Below are 24,787 nucleotides of genomic sequence, written 5' to 3' on the forward strand. Positions count from 1 at the left end.
TCTTAGCTTTTACCTGCAAGCAATAATGATGTTGTCAAGCGTTTCAGGTGAGACCAGCCCAGGATTTTGGGGTGGGGAAAGACACTCTGTTATACGGCATCTTCAGTGCTTCCCTCAGAGGGAGGCAGAAACACCCTGAAGAGCTGAGTATAAGGACATCTACCGAGTGTCTTTTTAAGTAGACACCAGAGTTGGGGGGGGAGGGGAAAAGGAACAGGCTTGTAACCGTACCTCACTTGGACTTGTATCCGAGAAGGCAGATGCCATGGATTGGCTCCCTCACCGAACGGCTGCTTTTCTGTTCCTTTTATTGGTAAGTCAGATTTTAAAACAATATTTGTAAACTTTGTGATTATGCCAGTTGAGTCTGCCTCAGCAGACCATTACATTTTGCAGTGTAAACTAGGCCCCCAAAAACATCATGTGAAATTTAGCATAATAAGCAAAGCTGTGCTTATTTTAAATGGCATTTCTGAAGATCCTATCCAAATACTTTGGTTTTTCATTAAATGCCGAAGAATGTTTCTTTTGATATTGACTTTCTGCAGTCTGTTGATGGTCAATATGTGACTTTCTATGTTGAATGCATGTCTTTTCAGGTGAATGTTGTCTGTGGCTACTATCTAAGGAGTCACTGTTATTAATAAAAGTCTTATCATTATAATAATCCTAATAACTTGGCTGGATATCATTTAGTTCTATGTCTTTTTTTTTTTTTTTTTTTTTAAATCAGTTGAGGGAATATGAAGAGCAAATCTCTTTTTCTAAGTCGATTAGCAAGAGCACTTCAGAGCTGACCAAATTCTACATTTATATTCAAAAAAACCCCACGAAATTTAGCAAAGACCTTAGCTTAGTAAAAATCAAGACTTGGCCTATTATTTTACACTGCAAAGAATTCCTGGTTTGTAGTGCATTAGCATCTGAGCCGCCATGTGCTGAGCAAGTGAATGCGTGATGAAACTGTCGCTCTTCGGGTTTGTTTTTCTCACTGTAAAAGGAAAGTTGTGGCTATGGTCAAGCGGCATAGTTGTACGATGTGTTCATCAAGGTACAGAAATTACCCAGAAAGGACTTAAAAAAATTATGGAAGCCCTTCTACTCCTACAACCTGATTTTTATATGGATTATTTTTAGTTCTCTGTGCTGCTTTTCTGAAATTAGGTAGAGTTTTAAGGCCCTGAAGATTGAAATGAGTAGTATTTCTATTGTTGTTATAGTTAAATCCTTCTGTGGCTTTCACACAATTTTACATTTTACACAATGTATTCGTAAGCATAAATGTTTGTTAGCTTCCTGTTACTGACCCCTCTAGAAATGTTATGCTAGGAGGAAAAGTGCTTGTTGTTATAAAATATGAAATCCTAAGATTTACTTTGAAAAGATAATCCATTAACTTTAGGCGACAGCTCTCCAGTCAGTAAAGTAGAACTAACCAGCACAGGGCAGCTGCCAAGCAAACAACGACAAAGCTTGGCAAAAACAAGTTACGGTTCGGATGAGTTTCTGCATGTTTAAGGCAGCACAGAGGCCTCTGAGATGTTGCACATCACCCTGACACTTCTGATTTTTTACGTAGCATTAGTGACTATTTGATTTATTCAGTTACCTGGTGATGCATATTCGTGTTGAAGTTTAAAAAAAAGTTGACTGTACTGTATCTGAGATCTGTCCATTCACAGAGATTTTACTGTTTTATCTTCTCTCGGCAACTCGAGCCATTTTCATTGTTTCAGTATATTATTGTAACAATTGTGACTGGTGCAGGGCATGTGTTGGGTCAGGAAAAAAAGGAGCCATTCTGAAAACTGCCATTATGTTTTCATGACTATCAAATATATGAATTATTACTACCCACAGGAAACAATTGTTGGTCTTACATGTTCTTCTGCCCAGCAGTGTTCATGGTGGCCTGTACAACTTAATAGCATCTTTCAGCACTTTATAGCAAGCTGACAGACAAACCATCGAGATTAAATAAATTATTAATTATGTAACCAATTTTAGTGTATTCTGAGAAACAGTCCTGGTTTTCAGCTTGATTAATCTTTCATGAAAATCACCTGTCTGAACGGTGTGTCTGGTCATTATATTATTAATAAGTTGTATCACATAAAACTGCTGTGTAGTTATACATATTTTAGTACATTACTACACTTTCAAAAAAAGGAAACTTACCAGCCCTGAAACTAATCATTTTCTATATGCATTTCACCACTGGTGGGACTGATTCTGCAACCCTTGCTCACATGACTTCAAAGGTGTTATTCTCATGAGTAAGGGAGTTCTGTTTGTGATACTTGCATAGACACGTTTTATGGAAATAACCTGTTTGATCAGGTATGACTCTTCTCCTGCCAGCTATCATGTGACAGCTAGTAATTGTAAATTCACCACATCTCTTTTACACACTTTTGTCTGGCTAGATTTTCCCATGTGTTATCTATGCTTCTTTTTTTTTTTCAAGTCGTTAGGGTATGGTTACACCTCCTACTCATAACTTGGTTGCGCATAAAAATACTAAGGGGCCAAATCCTCTCCTTGCATAAGCGTATGAAACATCTGCTAGGATGTAGCCAGGAACCTGCAGGCTCTTCTGCCAAAGAATTTTGTTGTAGAAATAGAAACTAAAGCAATTCCACATCCAGGAATTATCACCTAAGATTAGGTTCTTATGTCTACAGTTTTACATTCCTAAGTAAAAATGGCCCCTAAGCAAACATGCATTTGCAGCTAGAGCACTCTAAACCATGTTAGAATTCAAGTTGTATTGAGGACATTTATTGAGGAGACGTAGCATGACTAACTTGAAAAACTAAAATTTGAATTATAATGGCATACACCCTGTATTGAAATTACTTTTCTGTTCATTTTTCTAATGGATAAGCTCAGCTACTCTATGGAAATTCACTATATCTGTATGACTCAGCAGAACAGAAACAATCTCAGTGGAAACTTTCCCAAAGGAGTCAGTTCTTTGAATAAACGTGTTTTAAAATAAATAAACCTTTGGAATATATTCTTCTGACTGACAGGAGCATTGTCATACTTCTGCTGAAATACCAATGGATTCTCCATCCTGGGTGCAATATAAAATATTGATGTCTGTTACTAATACAGGAAGCAATAGAAACACCTGACTTGTGAAGAATTAGAAAGCAAAATGCCAGAAAAAATCATCCTGAAAACTTCCCCTTAAACTGGAAGATGCACATTCATTAGTGACCTACAAAAATGAAAAGTATGGACAAAACCACATTTGTGTTTCGATTAAAAAGTGATCACATGGCTTCTTTTTAAAATATGAGGTTTATCTTATGTTTCAACTCTGCTTTTCATTATTTCATGTGCACCGATTTATCATTTTTCAAAGAGATGCAGAATGAATAATGGGAAGGGTTCGTTATTTCAACCCTTTACTAGTCAGAGCTTTGGCTGAGTAAGAAAGACATAAAAGTCCCAAAACGCTGACACAACCAGAGCTACCATGGCACCCTGATGACTAATATAATATGTGTGAGTTCTCAGCACTCCTCCCATCCAGGCCAATAACAATACCGCTGCTGACTTCAAAGAGAGAGAAGCAGATCCAATATGAGTAATGCTGGGAAGAAGTTAAAGGTGTGTTCAGTCATTTAGATTTGAGTAGGTGGAGGAGGGAGGATTCCATAATTGCATATAATATTGCTTGGAAGTCAATTAATGATTAGTTAATTCTTGTTTGCAAATTGCTTTGAAGGTGCAAAGAACCGTATACATCCTATGGGCCTAATTCTGTTCCCAGTTACATCAGAATAAATCCAGAATAACGCCAGTGTGACTCTAAGGCGTCATTTTGGACACAAGGTTCAGGCTCTGTATCATTACAATAAAAGACAAGCTTTCGGACAGGCCACTGTGCAAATGACAGTCACCATAAACATGTTTCCCGCCTGCACCTCTCCCAGCCCAAACCAGAAACATCTTGTGCAACAAGCCTCTAGCTTCTCTGCAGAGTTTTCATTTTTTCACAGTCTCTCAGAGACTAACAGGACAGCAAATCTTCATATCATTCTGATCAGCTTGCCTACCCCAAGCTCCTCAGGATGCATCTCACACATTCCAGTGGCTCCTATTGCTTTAATTATCTTTAATCGCTGGATCTATGGAAAGTACTGTACTCAGATACTAGTTTAGAAGGGAAATTTGTTCACTACCTGGAAGTACGCTAGAGTTAGCTGCTAGGAGACAGCACTTCTCTGCTGAAAATAGTGCTAGAAAAAAAAAAGGGGGTGTATGGCAGAGAAATATTATAAATAGACAACTGGGGCGGGGGGAGCCTTCTAACTGCTGGTGATAGTGGAGAACCAGAAAACATCAGTTGGGGAGGCAAAGGAACACCCATCCCTGGATCAAGTTGGATAGATGTCACTCTAGAATTGTTGAGGTTTAGCTGATGAACCAGACAACTTTGGCATCTGCCTGCCCTCAGTCCTGTAACATGGCAGTAATTGAGAGAGACATACCAAACATAGACATCAAGTTAATCAGATCAGCCTTTTCAAATAATATCATAAACTGTACTAAGGACTCTGGATTCAAACCCATCTTCTTTCAAAGACCTTCTTTCAAGATCTTCCATTAGCAACATGCAGCAGAATGGGGTTTTCCTTAGCACAGGACAAGCATGGAAATACAGGGCCTAAAATTACAATCCCCAGAATTACTGATGAACAAATTCCTGACATTCCCATTATTGGTGCTCCAGAACAAAGGATGAAGCTCCAGTGTAAAACAAGCCTCCCTATAGGCTGAAATCAAGTGGTTTGTGAATATTCATGCCCTTAAAGAACAGAATTTTTACAGGCATAATTCTGACTTCAGAGATACTCAACGCAATTTTTCAGTTAGGGCTGCTGACTATGAGAGTGATGTGGTGGGATGTGAGATATTAGTTTCACTGTTAAATAACAGAATAGGCCACAGGATGCAGACAGTAGACCAGATTCACTAACATTGCACTGGGAGGTGTATAGCCATACTTTTCTGGGTCAAGACAATTGCTTGTGTGCCAGAAGGGATTTCAGCTTAAGGGTGGAGAGGATTTCACTGTGCTCACCAAAGGAGGCTCTGCTCTGCCAGTGGGATCAACCGATAAGAGACATTGAATCAGTACTATTTCTGGTGGACTTCGTCATTCAGGTTTCACCCTTGAGGGTTTCCCCAAGCTCCAAAAGGGATTATAAAAAGACAAGCTTGAGCTCCCACTGGGGTGACAAAACCCCACAGTTCCAATGGAGTCTGATATTGTCCCTTCTCTGAGATGAGAAATGGCTGCACATGGATTTGAAACCCATTCTGCAGCTGAAGATTTAAATAGTCTTCAAGACGTAAGATCAGATTAAAACATGTATTGATGCTTTTAGCACAACATGAACATTTTGTAATGATTTTCCTCAAGACTACTTTTCTTAACCATTTATGTCAATAGCTTGCTCAAAGAAACGAGAAAAATATCCTTATTCCATTAATAGTCCAATAAATTCCAAGGTATATGCACAACAAATGGGCAAATCCACAGTCTAAATTCTTTCATTCAGAAGCAGATTAGGGCAACCATTATGTGCCAAGGTCTCAGGAAATGTTGTGGGCAAGATCAGATCATTGGAGACATCACTTTGTAAGTGACAGATGGTGGACATATAGCATGGCATATATAGGTAAATGGGGAAAAGGGGGAAGAGTGAGGAAGGAGGTTGAGGCTGCTGTTCATTAATCTGTTGCATGTAAGAGATTGCTTTAACATGAAGTAAGTGGGAAAAAGTCTGTGCCCATCTTTCAGCCTTGACAGAATAATGCAATAAATATGAAGTGAGGAAAGTCCCATGAGGTAAAGCTACCATAGAGAAAAAAACTGTCACAGATTTTATCCAAGCATAACTGACATAAAACCTGCCAGATAAAACATGTCACACACACACACACAAAAAGCTATTGGAACTGTACTGGGAAATGATAAAGAAAGTGGGAAAATTATAACTAGAGCTGTTAACCATATTTGGTGAGGAAAGAGAAATTCTGCAACACTTTTTGAGTCACCTGGATATTTTATTTCTCCCAATGATGAATGAAGCATGCATCCAGTCCTGCAAATCCCATATTCGTATGAAGAGAGCAGAGGCAGGTCCTAAATCCAAGAGATGCTCTGAAGAGGTACATTCACCAAGTGAACTTCATTTTCACACCTTATTTAGGAACAACATTAACTAAACTGTGCCTTCTTTTAAACTGTGCTAATCAAGAAATTGAGGATTCTTTATTATTTTAATTTTAAAGTAATTACACATTGCATCTGATCCTGCCACCTTTATTTACTCAAGACTTTTATTGCATAGTTAGACCTCGAATCAAAGCCCACTGCATTCCAGGGAAATCTGCCTGATGACTGCAGTTGACTTTCTGTCTTACATTGAATCTCTACAACCTCAGAGGGAAGTTTCAAGAAAACATTTTCATTCTGTTTGGTTAAACTACATAGTTAAGTACTCCAAGACTACTGTGGACCTTCTAAATAAGAAAAAATAAAGAATAAATTCTTTAGAATAAATAAATACTGTTTTTCTAGTTTCCTAGACACACTTTTTAATAACAACTCTTGCAAGCACTTCTCTCTTCAGCTGAGGTGTTATAACTTAAAAATCTGTGTGAAAGCTGTATTTTGGTGTAGGTATAACTTGAAATTTGCTGTGGCACATCCATTCAAACTCAAAATTCTGCCTTGAAAGATAGAGTTAATTTTGAAGATGTTAACTGTCAAGGAATTCAAGTGATAGAAAAAAATTAACTGCACAAAGTCATTTATTAAAATCCCGTAGCTACTACCTAGACAGGCTATTGCAATAGGCTTGAGAAAAAGTACTGCTCCAGTCCTGCAGTATAGCAGTGTATGGCAGTTGGGTTTTGTTTACTGCATTTTGCCCTGCATTTTTATATGCAATCTTCTTATTGTTCTTGCAGGTACTCTTGGATTTCAGCACAGGATTTCATGTAGAGGTAATATATATTTCTTCAGAAACTGATTTTCTGATCAAGTGAAATGTAATCAATGCAAAAATGAAATGGAAAATACTGAACTAAGACATTTATGAAATTGAAGATTGAAAACATATTTAAATATTAAACAGTTGCAGATAATAACCTGTTCACCTTCTCAAGAGAAGTTCTCCTGAACCTAAAAGAGTATCTCATATACAGGAATAATTTTAAAGTAAACATGTACAGTCTTAGAGACTGGGACTCACAGACATACAAAAAGTACATGATGTTTAAAAATCCCATTTCTCCGTATTGTTGGAAATTCTAAATTTCTGTATTACTTTAAAATGGATTGAGATTACTGGTCATATGATACTGGAACTTTCTGTCAAAGGTAAAAGAATGGGATGACAAAGGAATGGCAATATGGAAAACCTTCAGAAGGCAAAAACGTGAATGGATCAAATTTGCTGCAGCTTGTAGAGAAGGAGAAGATAATTCTAGGAGGAATCCAATTGCCAAAGTAAGTAGAAAGAAAAACAAAAATGTTCACTGACAAGGAAGTTTTTCTAAAGACAGGCTGATAAAAGAAGAAAGATTTAAAAGTATATTTGCTTAGAGCAGTCAAAGCAAGGAATGTAGAATAACAGAAAGATGATGCAATATTTCCAGCTCTGCTGAGACGGTCTCATAAGGTGAACCCACATGGCTGCTGAGGAGTGACCAAAGGCTTCCTAGAACATTGCTGTCAGTCTACCCCCTGGACACCTCCAACCATAGTCTTCGCGTGCAGTGTCTGTGTACTACACCACAGTATTTTTCTTTCCCTCTCACCCTGAGAAGTTCAAGTATAATGCATGACTGCCGTGGGCAACAGAGCAAAGATGTCTTATACTCTCACCATGACTGCACCCTTACTGAGGTCCAGCCGCAGCATGATACTCTTGGAAGTTTCTCTCTCCACTTCCCTTCCAGAAGAGTTAAGAGAAATAGAAATCCTGTCCAGCCCTTAAGGGGAGATGGATCTCTAGGCTTACTGTTTTGTAGAAGAGCCTTCCATTGGTTCTGTCAACTGAACGTTGTGATACGTGGTTGAGAAACTGAAATTATATTGAATTTTTTACAGGAACTAATAACAGGGGAAAAAAAGCCCTGCAGGTGTGCTCAGTAAACTGGCATAAATTATTATTATCTATTATTGTAGATCCGATCAGATTGTGAAGAAACTCATCCAGTCACATACAGCATCTCTGGAGTTGGAATTGATCGCGTCCCCTATGGAATATTTGTTATTAACTCAAGAACAGGAGAAATTAATATAACATCAATAGTGGATAGGGAAGTAACCCCAGTATTTGTTGTAAGTACTCCCCCTTTTTTTTTTCCTTTACAATGATGGATCCAGGGTGGGGCAGGGAGAGCAGAAGGAGACAAATTCTTTTTTTTCAGATTGTTACTCTGCTTGCTACACTTTTGGTTTTAAAACTAGTAAATCTCTTTATCTAGATACATTGCTTTGCTAAACACTCTCTGACGGGTGTAGATTTGGAACCACCTCTTGAACTTCGAGTCAAAGTTTTGGATATAAATGATAACCCTCCTATATTCTCACAAACTGTATTTACAGGATCTGTTGAGGAAAGCAGTATGGACAGTAAGTAACTATGTTATGCCTATTATAGTAGTTAGTGAATCTCCCAGAATACAGTTAATATAAACCTGGGGTGCTCATTCTACTTTTTCTTAGGCAATGAAATATATTGGCCAGGGCTACTGCAGTGAATGGGGTAGCAGGGCTATTTGAGACGGGGTCTGAGCTCATTGCCTAAAATTAAGCAGCAATGCTTCCTTCCCCTTTCCTCCCACACGTGAATGCTGAATGTTCCAGTTTCTAACCATACCATCATGCAAATTCTTTCAGATGTGAATATTTAAAATAAATCAGTTGATTCTTTCTCATTAAAAAAAAAAAATAACATTACACTTATTTCCTTTGAGGGTATATAAAACATGCTTTTTCCCATTTTTTCTATTTCAAATATTTGTATCTTGCAGTTGCAGTAGAATATTACTAAATAAACGCTTATTGAAACCACTAAAATGTTTCTTTTTACCAAAGGTACAGCAATCAACACTAGACATGCAAGTAGGACTGAGGCAATGGTGCCTGACACTCATTTTTTACTTTTTAGAAATTCTCATTTAAAACTGTGGAGATTTCTTACATGAGTATCTACAAGCTCAGTACTTACTGGTTTTGCATATTCCCTATGGTGACTTAAAGAAGTTCAGTGAAAATCTGCATTACTCCATCTGACCTTAATTTTTAATGCATTTTAAAGTCATTAACATTCAGTCAGAATCAGTACTACAAAATTAAACTTTTTATTTCTTTGTAAATATCAACAAATAGATAGCATTCTATCATTTTTATGCACCAAAATTTAGCATTGTCTTGATGAGTTGTTTTCAGGAATAAAACAGAACTTCTGATTTGTTTTTTAATATTTATTTTTTATTTATAGACACACTGGTGATGAAAATAATTGCAACAGACGCAGATGAACCTAATCACTTGAATTCTAAAATTGCTTTCAAGATAGAGAGTCAGGAACCTTCAGGTGCCCCCATGTTTATTATGAATAAATACTCTGGAGAACTCCATCTTGCAAATTATCTTGACAGAGAGGTAAAATTTCCCTTTCTAAAGTTAAATAACGTGATGTTGTGGTGTATATGTGTTATGGGGGCGGGGGGAGCAGGAAGAAAAAGGTTGTGGTTTTTACAAAAATCAAGGGAGAAATGCATTTTTTCTCTACACTACAATAAAATGCCTAAGGCAAATTCCTGCATTAGGAAATAGTAGCAAGACATGAGTATTTATAACTTTTAAGGTGTACTGGTGGTCCTTCTAACATGCTCATTTCTCTTTCTGTGACAGCAACACAGTAGCTACACCCTTGTCGTGAAGGCGTCAGACCGGGATGGAGCTGCAGATGGAATATCATCCCTTTGTAGCTGTAACATTAAAGTTATTGATGTCAATGACAACTTCCCAACTCTTGCTCAAAGCTCTGTAAGTTTTTAATAACAACAGCAACATCACTGTTTTAAAACCCTGTTTAAAAACCCAGTTGATAACAGAGCCCTTACCAACCCATACAGTGCTTTCACATTTGAATGCTCCACTGGATTAACAGGGTTGTTTCCTCAAAACATGCTCAAAATCCAATCTGTCGCTTGCACACCAATTCTGGTAACATACACATAGATTATTTTGGTATTCAGAGACAATGTCAGTCCTGACATTGCCTTCTCTGTATTCAGAGAAATCCAGTCATTCAGGTGTCCAGACCCACGCAATACAGCCAGATCACGTAGATTAACCCAATCTTTGTATGATCTTTTCTTATGCACAAATCCATTTCCTCTAAACTGCCTCTGCAAACACTTGTGGTGATACATCTCTTCAGATCTGCAGCTAGCATCATAATTTACCCAGAACACACAATTTTTATTAAATTGGCATGGACTGTGGGCAGGACATCCTTCAAAAGAATCTCTGCAGTCAGCTGTGTTTTCCTCACGTTATGTATTTTAGGGTTTGCTAATAGGTATTTATCTGTCATTCCAGTTTTCAGCAAGTATTTCAGAAAATTCACTCAGTTCAGAATTGCTACGAATACAGGCTCTGGATGCTGATGAAGAGTTTACAGAAAATTGGTTAGCAGAGTTTTTCTTTATATCCGGTAATGAAGATAACTGTTTTGAAATTGTTACAGATCGAGCTACAAATCAAGGAATCCTTAGAGTAATTAAGGTATGGATAAATATTGTGATTCAACTGTTGAATTAATCATCTTAAAATAGTTTTAATTAATTGTTAACAAAAATAAATGAGCAGTAAACCACTGTCACTCAACCATTTAAAATAGAAAATATTGAAATAAAATTAAAGGAATTTTTATATATTATCTAGTTCTCTGTGGTTTATCTTTTAGGAACTGAATTATGAACATCTCCAAACTCGCTCATTGCTTATTGGTGTCAGGAACGTAGCTCCCTTCCACCACTCTGTTGCACATGACTTCCAAATATCTGGAACACCCCTCACAATAGAAGTAAGAAATGTGATTGAACCACCAAGATTTCATCCATCTTCAGTTGTGTTTTCTGTATCAGAAAGCACAAGAATGAATTATGTTTTGGGAACATACACAGCCATCGATGAGGACACTGGAGCTATTGCATCAAATGTTGTGTAAGTTCTGCTCTGCTTAACTCCCTGGACTGAATTATTCTTTTAATTGAGATGTCAATGGGATGAGGAATAAGTATTTTAAAGGCTGCTTAAAAAACAACTTAAAAAATGTTAATAGATTAGCAATAGAATAATAGCAATAGAACAATTCAGCCCATTTTTATGCTATGATTGCTTTTGTTTCCTGACCTACATTACTTAGCCTTGTGCACAAGAGAAAGAAAATATTTTTCTAACAGGCTGTAACTTAAATAAATCAGAACAGAATATTTTTCTTAAATGTTTGCTACAAATAGCGCATTTGTTAGCATCTCTAAAAAAGCAAGCAGAAATCCAATAATGGGCAATATTATACAATCAGAATAGAAAAGGTCACTACCAGCTCATTCTGTAGTAAAAAAAAGAAAAAAATAATTATTTGACATTTATTTCTGCTGAAATTAAAAATAATTAATGGGACCGTGATTTGCTTTTTAATGTATGCAGAAATAAATACATCCAATTTACAAAGGTTGAAAAGTTTTCATAAAGAAATATGTTAGCAAATACAACTGTAGCATGCTATAGGAAGAGCTGTGGATTAAACTACTGATATTAGCAAGGGTTCTAGTAAATGTTTATAGGGTCCAGAAAGATTTTACTTTTAGACTATGATATCATTTTTGAAAATATAATGGACTTCTACACACTTACCTTATCCTTAATTATTTTTCTGGTCTCCATCTTTTTGAAGTCTTCAGGAATTTTGCTTGAACAGGTGAAAAGGGGTTGGACTAGATGACCTCTAGGGGTCCCTTCCAACCCAAAACATTCTATGATTCCATGATTCTATGAAATGCAATAGGATCTAGCACAGCCTAAAGAAAAATATTCCAAAGTGACAAATATTATTTGCAAAATTAATATGTAATACATATATTCATAACATAATGCCGAGTATTTTTGCTTCACTAAATACAGATATAGTATAGGACGTGATCCAGGTGCCTGGTTCAGAATAAATCAAAAGACTGGTGAAATCACACTGAAAAAAGCTGTTGACTGGGAATCAATCCATCTAGAAAATGGGCAGTACAAAGCGGAGGTTCTGGCTATCACCAGAGGTAAGAAAAGAGATTAAGTTTTCTGAAACAAAACTCTATTGTTCCAGATTTCTCTCAATGTTTTTTCCTGTTTCTAGTTTTCCCACCTGAACTGATTTATTTGTAGTATCCATATTCCCTCCTGTTCACAAATATCTTCTTTTTACAGGGGTTCCTCAATATACTGCCACTGGCACCATTGTGCTTTCATTACGAGACATCAATAGCAATTGCCCTACTATTAATACTGAATTAAGGAAAGTATGTATGCATTCCCCATCAGTGATTATCACAGCAAAGCATGTGGATGGTGTTCAGTATGCTCCCCCCTTTACATTCAGCATACATGGTGAACCTCAAACTACATGGATCATCAGATCAATAAATGGTAAATTAACCTACACTTTATAACAGAATAAACCATAGTAATAAGTTCTTATCTAAGATAACAGGTTAGGATAACCGTTTAATAACAAAAAAACCCCAGTTATTAGAATCTATTCTAATCTCACTCTAATGTGATTTTATGCTCATGTGAATCTAAGTAGTTTCTCTGGATTTGCATTTATATATATATATATAAAAATCATACTAGAACTAGAATCAGAATCACTACATGTGTTTTATCTAGTTATAACCTTTTAAGAGAAATGAAAAATATACTGATAAAAGTAGAGCAGCAAAACTGTACTTTACTATGATATACTTTACTACAATAAGCTATTGGTCTAAACCTAATGAAGTAATTCAAAAGGAGTAATTTGATACCTTTTTATTTCTACACTATCTAAAAAATTCTAAGCATATGACAAAACTCTCACATTTATTTATCAGAGTATAAAGTTATCAGTTGGCAGAGCTTTACTTTTATGAGAGGCATATGAAAATGTCAAAAAAGATTACAGCTTTTGCAATTTATTGTACAAATTGTAGTTACTTGTATTTCTAAGAAAAACATTTCAGTCAGTGCTCAGTGGTGCTTTTCCAGTTTCATTCAATAGGACGTAACAAACTAATGAATTAATCAAATTTCATACATTACTAAACAACAGAATTTGATAACTTACTGTATGCAAAAAGACTGTATTAAATGGTAAATATCACAATTACAGCTACTTTTGTGTCTCCTATTTGTTTTAAACAAATGTAAACATGTCATTTTAAACTCTTTAAAACTACTGAAAGAAAATTGAAAAACACATGTAAATTCCTTGTGAGAGAAAAAAAAGTATAAAACTTGCAATTTGTATGTTCACCGCTGTGCAAATAGAAGACAGGAAAAGCAGCAGTAGATATAAAAAAGTGCATTTGCCCCTTTTATACTTCTCAGGTTAAAAAGTGATGACTAGATTGATCTGGCTCCGGTTTTCCAAAAGAAAAAATTAGCATAGATGGTTATCATAAGTTTCAGCTTTGAATAAATACTGTAGACACATAAGTAACTGAAGATCTTAGAATGGGAACACTTAGTCTTCATTCCGTTCTATGAATTCATACAGTATTTATAATCAATACTTTTATCTAAATATTTCTCTTTTTTTTTTCCCCCCAAAGCCTCCTCTGCAGAACTAATGAGCCAGAGCATTGACTTTTACATTTATAGGATCTATGTCAGCGTAAGAGATAATCAAGGCCGACGCTGCTCTAGACCACATATAATTCCTGTGCAAGCTTGTCAGTGTGATAGTCGTAATTACTGCACCAGTGGGGCCACAAGAATAATCATCATCGGCAGCGGTGGTGGCAGCGGTGGTGGCAGCAGTGGTGGCAGCAGTGGTGGCAGCAGTGGTGGTGCTGTCGGCGGTGGTGCTGGTGGCGGTGTTGATAGTGGAGGAGGCCAGGTCGGTGGAGGACAAGCGGGTAAAGGAGATGGTAGTAAAGTTGAGCCTGGAGAATACACTGACTACAACACAGATGGGCAGGTTTACACCGACGGATATGGTGATGGAGGATATACTGCAGCCACTGATTATAATTATAATGGAAATGTAAATTATGGCAGAGAAATGTCTTCTACCACACTCAGCGGTGCTGCCATTGGCCTGATGTTTCTTGGTGGATTAATATTTGTTCGTAAGTATAAAATTCAGAAAATAATTTTATTAATTTTCTAAAAACTGTATTTTTAAAATTCTGCTAAAATAAGGTGAGTTTTCTACTTAGTTGTTAACCTGTTGGCTCACATGGGTTGGCTCAATTTGACAGAGAAAAAATTATCTTTTAAATTATAAGAATTTCTATATATTTTATATTCTACATATCTATATACATATTTCATTCAGAAATAACTATGTCTTTCCTAAGACTTAGGGGTTTTTTCCTAAGGTGTTATCCAGTTCTCAGATCATTGGACAGGGTAAAAATAGTTAGTAGAAGATTCAGAAGATCTTGGGCAAGAGCTGTCCCTGTCACTTCCAACTTACACTTTGCAATTTGTACTTCCGCTACATTACTAAAAGAAATGGACAAATACCAGCTCAAGTTGTGTACGAAAAGATGTAAAGAACAAGCTTCCTTTGAAATAAAAGCCAGATTTCAGTAGTAGAACAATAAATATAATTATCTTAAATTTTGAACATTTTGGCTATTGCTGCCAAACACTACAGCTATGAAAAACAAGTAGCATTTGTGATAACAGGATCAAACCAGATCATTCATTCATATATCCTAGCATTTTTGAAGAAATATGAGTTTCAGAGATAAGAATGACTCAAGATAGACTTTATGCAAGCAATTACTTCTCAGATTACCTCAATCAAATGTGATCGTCTTTCTTTCACGACCTGGGCATCAAGCAATCAACATCTAAAATTTCCCAGTTCAGAAATACTGACTACAGAACCAGAGGAAACAGATTTTTCCCCTGATTTTTTGAGGAGAGGGGTTTGATTTGGGTTTTGATCTTTGATTAGTAGGAATCAACAAACACAAAATTTTGAAGCCGGAAAAGGCTATTTTGTTTGCAGTTCCCAGGCGGTTAATGCTACACAACAGGCTGTCTTTCTGCCTTTGGAAATCTCCTCTCCTAGTTGGTAGTCTGGAGTAAATACGTCCTTAGTTGTGCAGTGTGAGATAGCACTTTGTACACCGTATAGCCCTTTCCCCTTTTCTCTTCAGTTTACTTTGATGTTAAACTGAGAGTTTCAGATGCTCTGCTTAGTCTGATGTAGGCAACTGTCTCTCTCACTAACTTAGCTTATCTAGGTTAAGGACCTGAAGACAGCCAGAATTAACATTGTGCTGACTTTCTAAAACGAGCAACGCTTTCAATGCTGGCATTTAAAGCATTCAGCGATTTCCAACACTGACGTCTTGAAGCAACTAAGCATCACACAGCGCACTGAGAAACCCGACTCACTCTGTGTGATCATTTGTTAAAACTGGGGTTTGGGGTTTGCCTCTACTGTGTTTTTCAAATCAGGCATTATGTATACGTGATGTGAAAAATGCAACTGGAGCCTTAGCCAAAGATTACTGTAGCCAGATGGATATCTCTCCAGTGATTCTCTTATGTCTATTATTACTAATGTGTATTTCTTTTCAATTACAATATCTGAAGAGACAAATGTATGCTCAATGTATATCAAGAATGAATATCACCGAATGCTATTCATAGCAAGACTGGTTCTGTTTGTTTAATTTTCATACGTATGCAACTTATGTTCATTCAGCTGAGATAGATCAAAGTCTGTTCCCAGGTGTATAGGCATAAATTTGGAGTAACAGCCCTACTCCACCCCCACTTTGCTCTGCTATAACTAAAGGTACAAATTATTCTGAATTTCCAAATACAGGCATTTCCAAAAGCAGCTAATGATTCTGAAAGCCAGACTTGCAGGCCAGGCTGCTTGGTTTGAAACATTTTAAAAGACATATTTTCAAAAGTTCTTGAGCACCTGCCCTCTGGGAAAAAGCAGCTATTCCTGTGAGGAACAGATGTCCTAAATCCCTGTTTCCTGTTTCTTTCCTGCTAAGTGATTCCAATTTTGATGTCAATGAGCGACTGTTGTGGCTGTGGACCTGGCGCTGCAGGTGGAGTTGGAACTGGATTTGAACCTGTACCTGAATGCACAGAAGGGGCAATTCATCCATGGGGAATAGAAGGTGCACAGCCTGAAGACAGGGTCAGTACACCCCACGTTTCTAAAAACAGTTGAAACTCATAGTTACAGAAAAGACTGCATTTGACTAGAAGCATGAAAGTGACAGTAACACTGTGTCGTCTTCTGAAAGAAGCCTAGCATTGTCAGCAATTGCCAGGCAGATACGAAAGGTGATTCTTAATTAACAATTGCAGATGGAGTTTGCGTGTTTTAAGTTGTGTTCGCTTAGATTGGCCCAACAGATTGGTGTTACTATCCCCGCAGCTGAAACACAATAACTAGCAAGCTTTTTCAGTGCAAAGTAGGACAAGGTAACACAAACTGTCTTCACTGATCACCTTTTACATTGACAATGAAAAAAACTTGAACGGAGTCTTTTTATTTTTTCTTATGGGGATGGTAATTAATAGCTATCGTTAACAGTTTAGACTGCTAATTCCTTAACATGATTCGCAAAGTCTTGGTCTTCCTATGGGAATTTCAAAGTCATCATTCAAGGAGTCAAAATGTTGTTTTCCAGGATGTCTCACACATTCTTGCCCCAACAACAGCTGCAGGAGGTGATTTTGGTGAACCCTCTGGTAAGCAGATCCTAATATTTCCTATGTACGCTGTCATACAGCTATCTTTCAGAACTTCATGTCTTTTGATTCAAGGAGCACTTTGGTTTCATAGCTATAACCCAACCCTTCCAATCTTACATCTGTAGGTAGTCAAACTAATACTCGTAGGACTGCCAGTATGAAAAAAGGAGTTGAGGTTTGAGCCTTTGAGCAGATTTATTTCTTCAAACTACATTTATTTTGAAATATCTGCCAAGGCTTTCAAATCTCAGGCAATTTTTCTTTATCCTTCCAGTTAGTGAGTGGAGGGTCTTTTCAAGACACCAGTTTTAGCAGAAATCAATCCTGAGGCCAAAATAAGGAAATTTTCTTTCGTAACTCAGTGGTGAAAAGTTCGGTTCTTCCCAGTTTCCAGGCTCTGCTTCTCACAAGGGAGACCAGGACCTGTCAAGTAACCAGTTAATTACCACCCATTTGTGCACTAGCCTAGACAGAAAGCTGGTACAATAGCACAATAAATTTATGCTTCTGAGATAAGTTTCCCCTGGGAATTCAATGGCCAAAGTCAAGCTGTGCAGCGCCACTTTCTCTTTCTCCCCATTCCTTACCCCACAACAGGAAGGAAGGATGCTGGCACAGACCCATTTTCACTAGCTTCTGACAGGAAAAAAATGTCACTCTGCAAGATAACCTCTCTTATGACTACTGATTATTCAAAAATGTTCTCATCCTTAAGGTAAAATCAAAAGAGAACATTTGGGGGCATAATCATGAATTAAGACTCTTCATTCTTAGGGGAGTTCTGCTTCCACGACAATTGGAAAGTTTAAGACTTACACATGAGATTTGCTTTATTTCCACTGTTTAGTACCGTTATGGTGAAAGCCCCTGGTTCAAATTCTGTAAACTGAGACTAACAAGATTAAATGAAAAAAAAAAATATAATTGAGCCTATGTTTCTTAATGTAAGAATAGTCAAGACTATTGTATGCAACTGGTTTATTGTATTACATGCTGATATTTAAGACCACTCATTCCTTGTTATCATATATGAAAAAATCTGGAGAAGATAAAATCCTGTAAGTGTGACTTTATAATTTATTGTAAAGGTCATTTTCCTTCTGTATTATAAACACTGGTGGTTATTATGATCCATTGTTGTTCTCCCAAATCCCCCTACACAATCTAACAACTAGAAAATGTGAAAGGAGTTACAAAGCTATTTCTTTTAGAAAAGAGTTTTAGGAAAAACAATTTTAACCCCAATGTCACCATAAATACACATTTATGTTTTGCATAAATATCCATAAACATAATCTGATTTTCTAATGCAAATCCCATGACAGCATATGTGTACACCAGACAGAGGAATGTCTCCAGTCAATTACACAAGTAAATCATTGATTTTCTAAAGCACATATGCACTTGCTCCCTAGCCTCAGGAATAAAATCAAAGTCTTAGATGTCTGCTAATATGCGCTTAAATTTTATTGCAGTTTCAATGTTTGGCACCTGTGAATGGATTTGTGACTGAAGTTAGTCTAAAATACCTTTAGAAACTCAGTAGCGTCATTGTACTATTTGTAAAAGCAACTGGCAAGTACTGTGTAAATTTTTGCAGAGCACAGGAAGGACAGATTTTCTTTATCTCTTTTCAGATATATATACAAACACATATGGAGGAGGAGGAGTAGTAGCTTCTGGTGTTGAAGAAACTACGGGGGTTGGCTATGGTACTGGTACTGGTTACGGAACAGCTGGAGGAATTTCTGGAACAGGGGAAGTAAAAGGGTCAATTGGAGGAACAATAAAAGAGTATCGAGAAGGAGGGGTGAACATGGCCTTCCTAGACAACTACTTCTCTGAGGTAATTACCTGATCTTCTTTACGTTGTATCTGTGAGCCTACTGTTAGATTCTCCTTCCCAAGTTACATGGTAGAAATCCAAAATAACTCCACTCAAACTGAAACTTCCATGATGTGATCTCTGGTGTGAGAGCAAAGCTGACCATATTAGTAGGAAAAACTACAACACTAGTAGTACTGCTTTTGAGCTGCTGGCATAGTAGATTTGATTGCTCAATAGCCTTTTTGTAAAACTGATGGACACAGTGCAGTTATGGGTAGCAAGCAATTAAATTCAGCTTCATAAGTGACCACCAAATTTATGTATCTGACACCTTTTTCAGTGTGTACATAGATAATAACTTTGTGAAATTGTTCAGAGGTACTTTCTGTACAGCTTGTTTAATGAAATGACTTTAACCCTTAAAGAACTGTGAACGCCAGTTCACTTCCTTCCTTATTTTTATTGCCATTTCTGTTCCCTAAAAGATTGGTGAACTACGAGTGACACACATAGGCAGTTTTGTAATTGGTAACATATTAATTAGCCTTTACATATAGAATAAAAAAAATCTATGGAGTTTACATGTTTAATGCATTAATGGGATATATTTTCACAATTAGCATGAACTGTGAGGCTATACTATAATACTATACTAATACTATAATACTATACTAATAGTATATACCATATTAATACTATGATTGCATATGTCACCAAATTATCAATTAATGTATAAGGACTGCTGTATTTCAAAAGCTAAAAAAGATTCAGTGGAGGAGAGGACAGAGCAGTCCTGAAGTCCTGAGTATGGACTTCTCCCAGATTGCGATCTCCCTGCCTTAACTGTCTGCCAGCCATAGGTCCCCACACATTACCCCTCCTACTGACCAACTACATCTCCAAACCTTCTGCGTCTCCCTCCCAGGCCTCCCCTTCCATCCTTCCTTGCTTCCCCCAACATCACCCCTCACTCACTTTAAATTCTCCTCTTTTCTGCCCGATCCCTCTGCACTGACCACCCCACCATCCCTAAGGCCATCACAAATCAGTGATCTCCAGCCTGCTCAAAATGGATTCCCCTTCTGGGCTCACTAATCCTTCTTCACTGTGGGAAACTCTCTGTCCCATCCCCTCTGTCCTGACCTCTTCACTGCTCTCCTCGCCAACCTGCTTCACTCCTCGTCCTACCGCTTCGTCTGGATATTGCTGCCCAAAGACTACATTCGTTCTGCCATTTCACCCTCTCCTTTCACCCCACAATCAGACCCACTGATGGCAGACCAAATTTGAGACGCTAAGTGTTTGCAGAAACAAGAATAAGATATCAGCAACCTTTGAATAAAACTTACTTCAAGGTCACAAAAATGCTGATGATATAACTTGTCCAGTTGATGACCTGTTTTTCAAGTCAGATGGGCTTTATTGGGGTTAGGGAACCCTTACTACAGTTTGAGTCTTCGTCGTTAAAAAACTGATGAAAAGTCACTTTGTTCTACTTTTTTTCCTGTTTTTTCAAACCACAGAAAGCATTTGTGTATGCAGATGAAGATGAAGGTCGGCCGGCAAATGACTGCCTATTAATATATGATCATGAAGGAGTCGGTACTCCTGTTGGCTCTGTGGGTTGCTGCAGCTTTATTGGAGAAGATACAGATGAAACATATTTGGATACATTAGGACCAAAATTTAAGACCCTGGCAGAGATCTGCCTGGGCAAAGAGATTGAACCTTTCCCTGATGTCAACCTGCCCTGGCCAGGCGTTAATGTCACCTTTCCCAACCCTGAAAGTGATCTAAACCTCCCGCCACCTGGAACCACCATCATTGTCAACGGATGTGCACCTATGCCTCCCCCAGTCGGCACTACAACGGTTGTTACTGAAAACACCTACACATCTGGGTCAACCATACAGCCCCCGAGACCAATGCCGGATCCTTTGCTTCATGGCAACATGACGGTGACTGAGACCTACACCTCTGGCTCCCCCTCTCTCTGCGTTGACCCCCTGCGTGCATCCAACGTTGTTGTAACAGAAAGGGTTGTCGGTCCTGCGTCTGCCTCTGATTTGCGTGGCATGCTAGATATCCCCGATCTGGCAGACGGGTCCAATGTTATCGTCACAGAAAGAGTAATCGCGCCTAACTCCCGGCTCCCAACCTCTCTGAGCATTCCCGATTTGGTAGATGGGTCAAATGTGGTGGTGACAGAAAGGGTGTTCAGGCCTGCCTCCGGCATGCCAGGCAGCTTAATAAATATTCCCTCGGAGTTATCGAACGCCCACAACGTGGTGGTCACCGAGAGGGTAGTGTCAGGGTCTGGGATGAGCAGCCTGGGGGGGACAAGCCTAGGGGGGGCAAATCTGGGGGGCCTGAGCAGCACAGGCCAGATGCTCAGTGCCGACTGTCACCTTGGCCAAGCAATGGGCACGGTGTCCCCTGGCACCTCCCGGAGGAGGGTGACCAAGTACAGCACTGTGCAGTACTCCAGTCAGTAAAGCCCCTGACGGCACCCCTTCCTGCCGAAATCGCCACTTGCACCAATGCTCGTTAGCTGCCACCGACCAAGAATATTGTTATTATTTATAACTAGGAAATAGCGCTAAAGTTTCAGGGATTCCTACATGTGTGAGGATCCCCGAAGGGTGCCCCGTTTCAAGGTCAAATGCAGGACTTTGTCAGTGAAGGGGAAGTTGAATTAGCTTTAAATTTATTTCTTTCTCTCCACCTAGCACTACAGGTGTACAAACAGAGACTAACTTTTTTGGAGAGAGATCTAATTACCAAGCAGAGCAGTGAGAGGGGCTCCTTGTGCGCATACAGTATCAGCATGAATTAATGTCATATTAAAAAACTGTTAAAATACTGTACTACTGAGTGATCTCCCACAATAAGCAGATTTGGGTTAATACCCCCCCACTGACAAGAGAGGAAAAGAATGTAATTAATAATTAGTCAACTCAAGACTAAAGAAGCACTTTCAAATACATCACTTTACTTTGCATGTAATTCAAGGAGCGCTGCAAACCAGCACTTTCAATCATTTCTCCCACCACCAGCAACAGTTATAAATAATAATCATATAAACACAATATATTTTCATCACTTTCTGAAGTTCTCAGTAAAACAAACACTCTGCCACGGCCTGCCATGTTGTTACTCTCATGGTGAGGAGCGTGACCAGCAATTGGCGGCAGCCGGCGCTGCCGCATTGACTGTCACCCAGGAAGATGTTGGTTTCGTCTTTTCTCCATTACCACTACAGCTTTACTTAAATGTAAAAGGACTTCAGTGACATCTAGGAGCTCTTAGTCAGATTTCTGTGCCAGACTATTGACAATCATTTAAGTCTCCAATGTCACATTATATTAAGAGGTCTATAATATACCGTGCCAGTTCCTTTTTCTAATACGGACAAGAAAATAAAGTCTTAGAAGCTTTATGATGTGGGGAGGCAATAGCAAGTACCGTATCACTGACACTGGTAGCTGAAGTCCTTCATGAAAAGAAAAAAAAACACTTGGGAGCAATATAAATTTGCTAATAAGCGATGTGGAGAATTGTTATTTCATATGTCAATGTATTTTGCATTGATATTTTGAAAGCTTATTTGAATGTCTTAACTGAAAAAGTCTTTATGATTCTATAATCTTAATTAAATCTGGCTTTTATTTTCCCACAAAAACAGCTCTGCTGGACTCTGTTATTCTAATAATACCTTAACGTGGCTTAGAATATGGTCTGAAGGAGCAATATACTGAAACATAGTATCTATCTCATTTTTCTTTTGTATCATATGTATAGTAACCATAGTGTACGCAACATCGCTTCAGTGTAAATACAATAGAGTTATACAGAGGGACTAGCTTTTTTTGCTAGACCACCAAATCAGTAGTTTTCCCTCAAATTTTGCTTCTTCACCTTTGATCGATAGGTCAGTGAAAAGTTTGAGAGTTGTCTGTGAACCTCCCATTCTATAAAATGCAGAAGAAACTTCCAGTTGCGTCTCCAGATGAACTCATTTCAGAAGAACTGGATGACAAGTTTCTGAGTCTGGTATCAGCAAAAGGCTTTTTAAAAGATGCTTCCAGAAATGCAACTAAATCTGCTGTCACAGACAACCTGCAGTGCCCTCTGAGTCAATGCCACAGCCATTAACACCAGTAATCCCCAGGAGTCATGACCAAATCCTAGGCTGCCTCAAGAAAGGGTCCCTTCCATGGCTTCAAGTTTTTTTCTGAAGCAACCGAGTGTGCAACTGAGTGTGCTACATGCTCTCCCCGTAATGCCTGAAGTATTGCTGGTTTTACTTCATCCGGTAGCCTTGAGTATCTTAAGTATCACTAAAATTACATTGACTTCAGTGGGACTGGTCTCTCCTATACGTTATGTACCAGCTGTAAGTATGGTTTCTGGAGCCATTCTTTAGAGAAGAAAAATAGGTACTAATATATAAAGGCGTATCCTTTTATATCTGGAGAATTTGTGCTGAAATTCACTAAAATGTTGACACGTTCCCTTTCATTTTGCTAACCCATCTATTTACATAAAAAAGCAAATATTTGAAATATGTATGACTCTCTGGACATTTGGAAAGCCAATGCAATATAGCCAAAGCCCATTAGAGATATTTTTAATGTAAAAAAAGATGAAGTCTTATGTAAATATTTCCATAATCATCTCAAGCAAATCAGAATCATTTTTCCTGTGTTTCAAAGTAATATCTAGTCTCCAGAAGCACATGCTTTATTCTTTGTGACCCTCTTGAACAGGAATGCTGTGTGAAGTATGAGTGTCTGAAATAACTATGGTCTCTTGCATGTCTAGAAATAGAAAGGGGAAGAATTAATAGAGAAAAAAAAATTTTTCAAAGCACAGCTTTTGGTTATGTGGTGGTTGTCTACTTCTAGTACTATCCTTTGCCAACTTTTTAAAGATAAATAGAACATTATTTAATACAATTTCCTGACAGATTTCTAGCATTTTTTAATCTCAGTGTCTCACATCAAACAGCAATCACAACATTATCCCTCAGCACATTTCCAGTGCATTTCTGAATTTTAATTTCTATTGCTGTGTAATTTTTTACAAACTTTCTTTAAATTGTTTTCTTAGTGAGATGTGGACATTTTTAGGTTACTGCAAATTGTGGAAGAAAAATGTGTCTGAAGATGTGGACAAATACTCGGTTCATTAAAAATTCTGTGTAAATTCTTTTTCTAGCTTTATGCTTTAAAAATAGTATATAGTTTAATCCTGACTAACAGACATCAGGTTTGTTTCTTTCACTTCAGTTGTAATTTAGAAGCCCTCTTGCTGTCTACCTTTAATCATGTTGTTTAATAATGAAGAATGAATGATTTTCAGGAAAGAAAAACAACTTTGAGTAGTGGTATTAATCCTGTTCTAAATCATTCAAGCAAAAAACCTCTTATTAAAGTGTCAGCAGCATGCAACACCGAGTCTATGGCTTTCTTTTTTTACTTTGGTTTTGTAGAGCAGGATCCTACAATTTTACACAAGCTCATTGAAATCTTGGCAGCAAATGCTATCTGAATTTGAACTGCAGGTTTCGATCCTTTTTACTCAGTCCTCATTTTGTGGTAATAAATAAGATATTTAAACTATTGTGAGCAGCACCTACTACTTGTAATATGAATAGACAACACAATTTAAGCAAAAATTAAAAAAGTCTACTGTTTTGTTTGAATTAACATTACTACATAATTCAAATGCTCCTCACTATTGAGTAACCAAATGCATCATTTTCATTTTATTTAAAAAATAATTACTCTTACAGAGTTATTGTGTTTTCATAAATAAAAATATTAGAGATTTGTTTGTAATAATTTCTGAATGGCACTGAAAAAATACAATAAATGATCATTTGGAACATTATGTTTTAAGTAGAGTGGCTC

The 24,787-nt window shown here is 37.6% G+C and overlaps 1 protein-coding gene across 1 annotated transcript; it reads left to right on the forward strand.

Annotated features, from left to right (window-relative positions):
- Window positions 1-265: 265 nt before the first annotated feature.
- LOC104126852 (desmoglein-1) lies at window positions 266-21,367 on the forward strand. The gene is made up of 16 exons (XM_035894941.1): window positions 266-313; window positions 6,997-7,032; window positions 7,409-7,537; window positions 8,219-8,374; window positions 8,521-8,668; window positions 9,540-9,703; window positions 9,956-10,090; window positions 10,649-10,834; window positions 11,016-11,275; window positions 12,236-12,378; window positions 12,527-12,745; window positions 13,912-14,430; window positions 16,333-16,481; window positions 16,981-17,041; window positions 18,682-18,890; window positions 20,396-21,367. The coding sequence occupies exons 1-16, from the start codon at window positions 266-268 to the stop codon at window positions 21,365-21,367; spliced, it is 3,534 nt and encodes a 1,177-aa protein (XP_035750834.1).
- Window positions 21,368-24,787: the final 3,420 nt, after the last annotated feature.

This window comes from Egretta garzetta, unplaced genomic scaffold (genome assembly GCF_000687185.1).
Source record: "Egretta garzetta isolate BGI_Z169 unplaced genomic scaffold, ASM68718v1 scaffold35, whole genome shotgun sequence".
Taxonomy (NCBI): domain Eukaryota; kingdom Metazoa; phylum Chordata; class Aves; order Pelecaniformes; family Ardeidae; genus Egretta; species Egretta garzetta.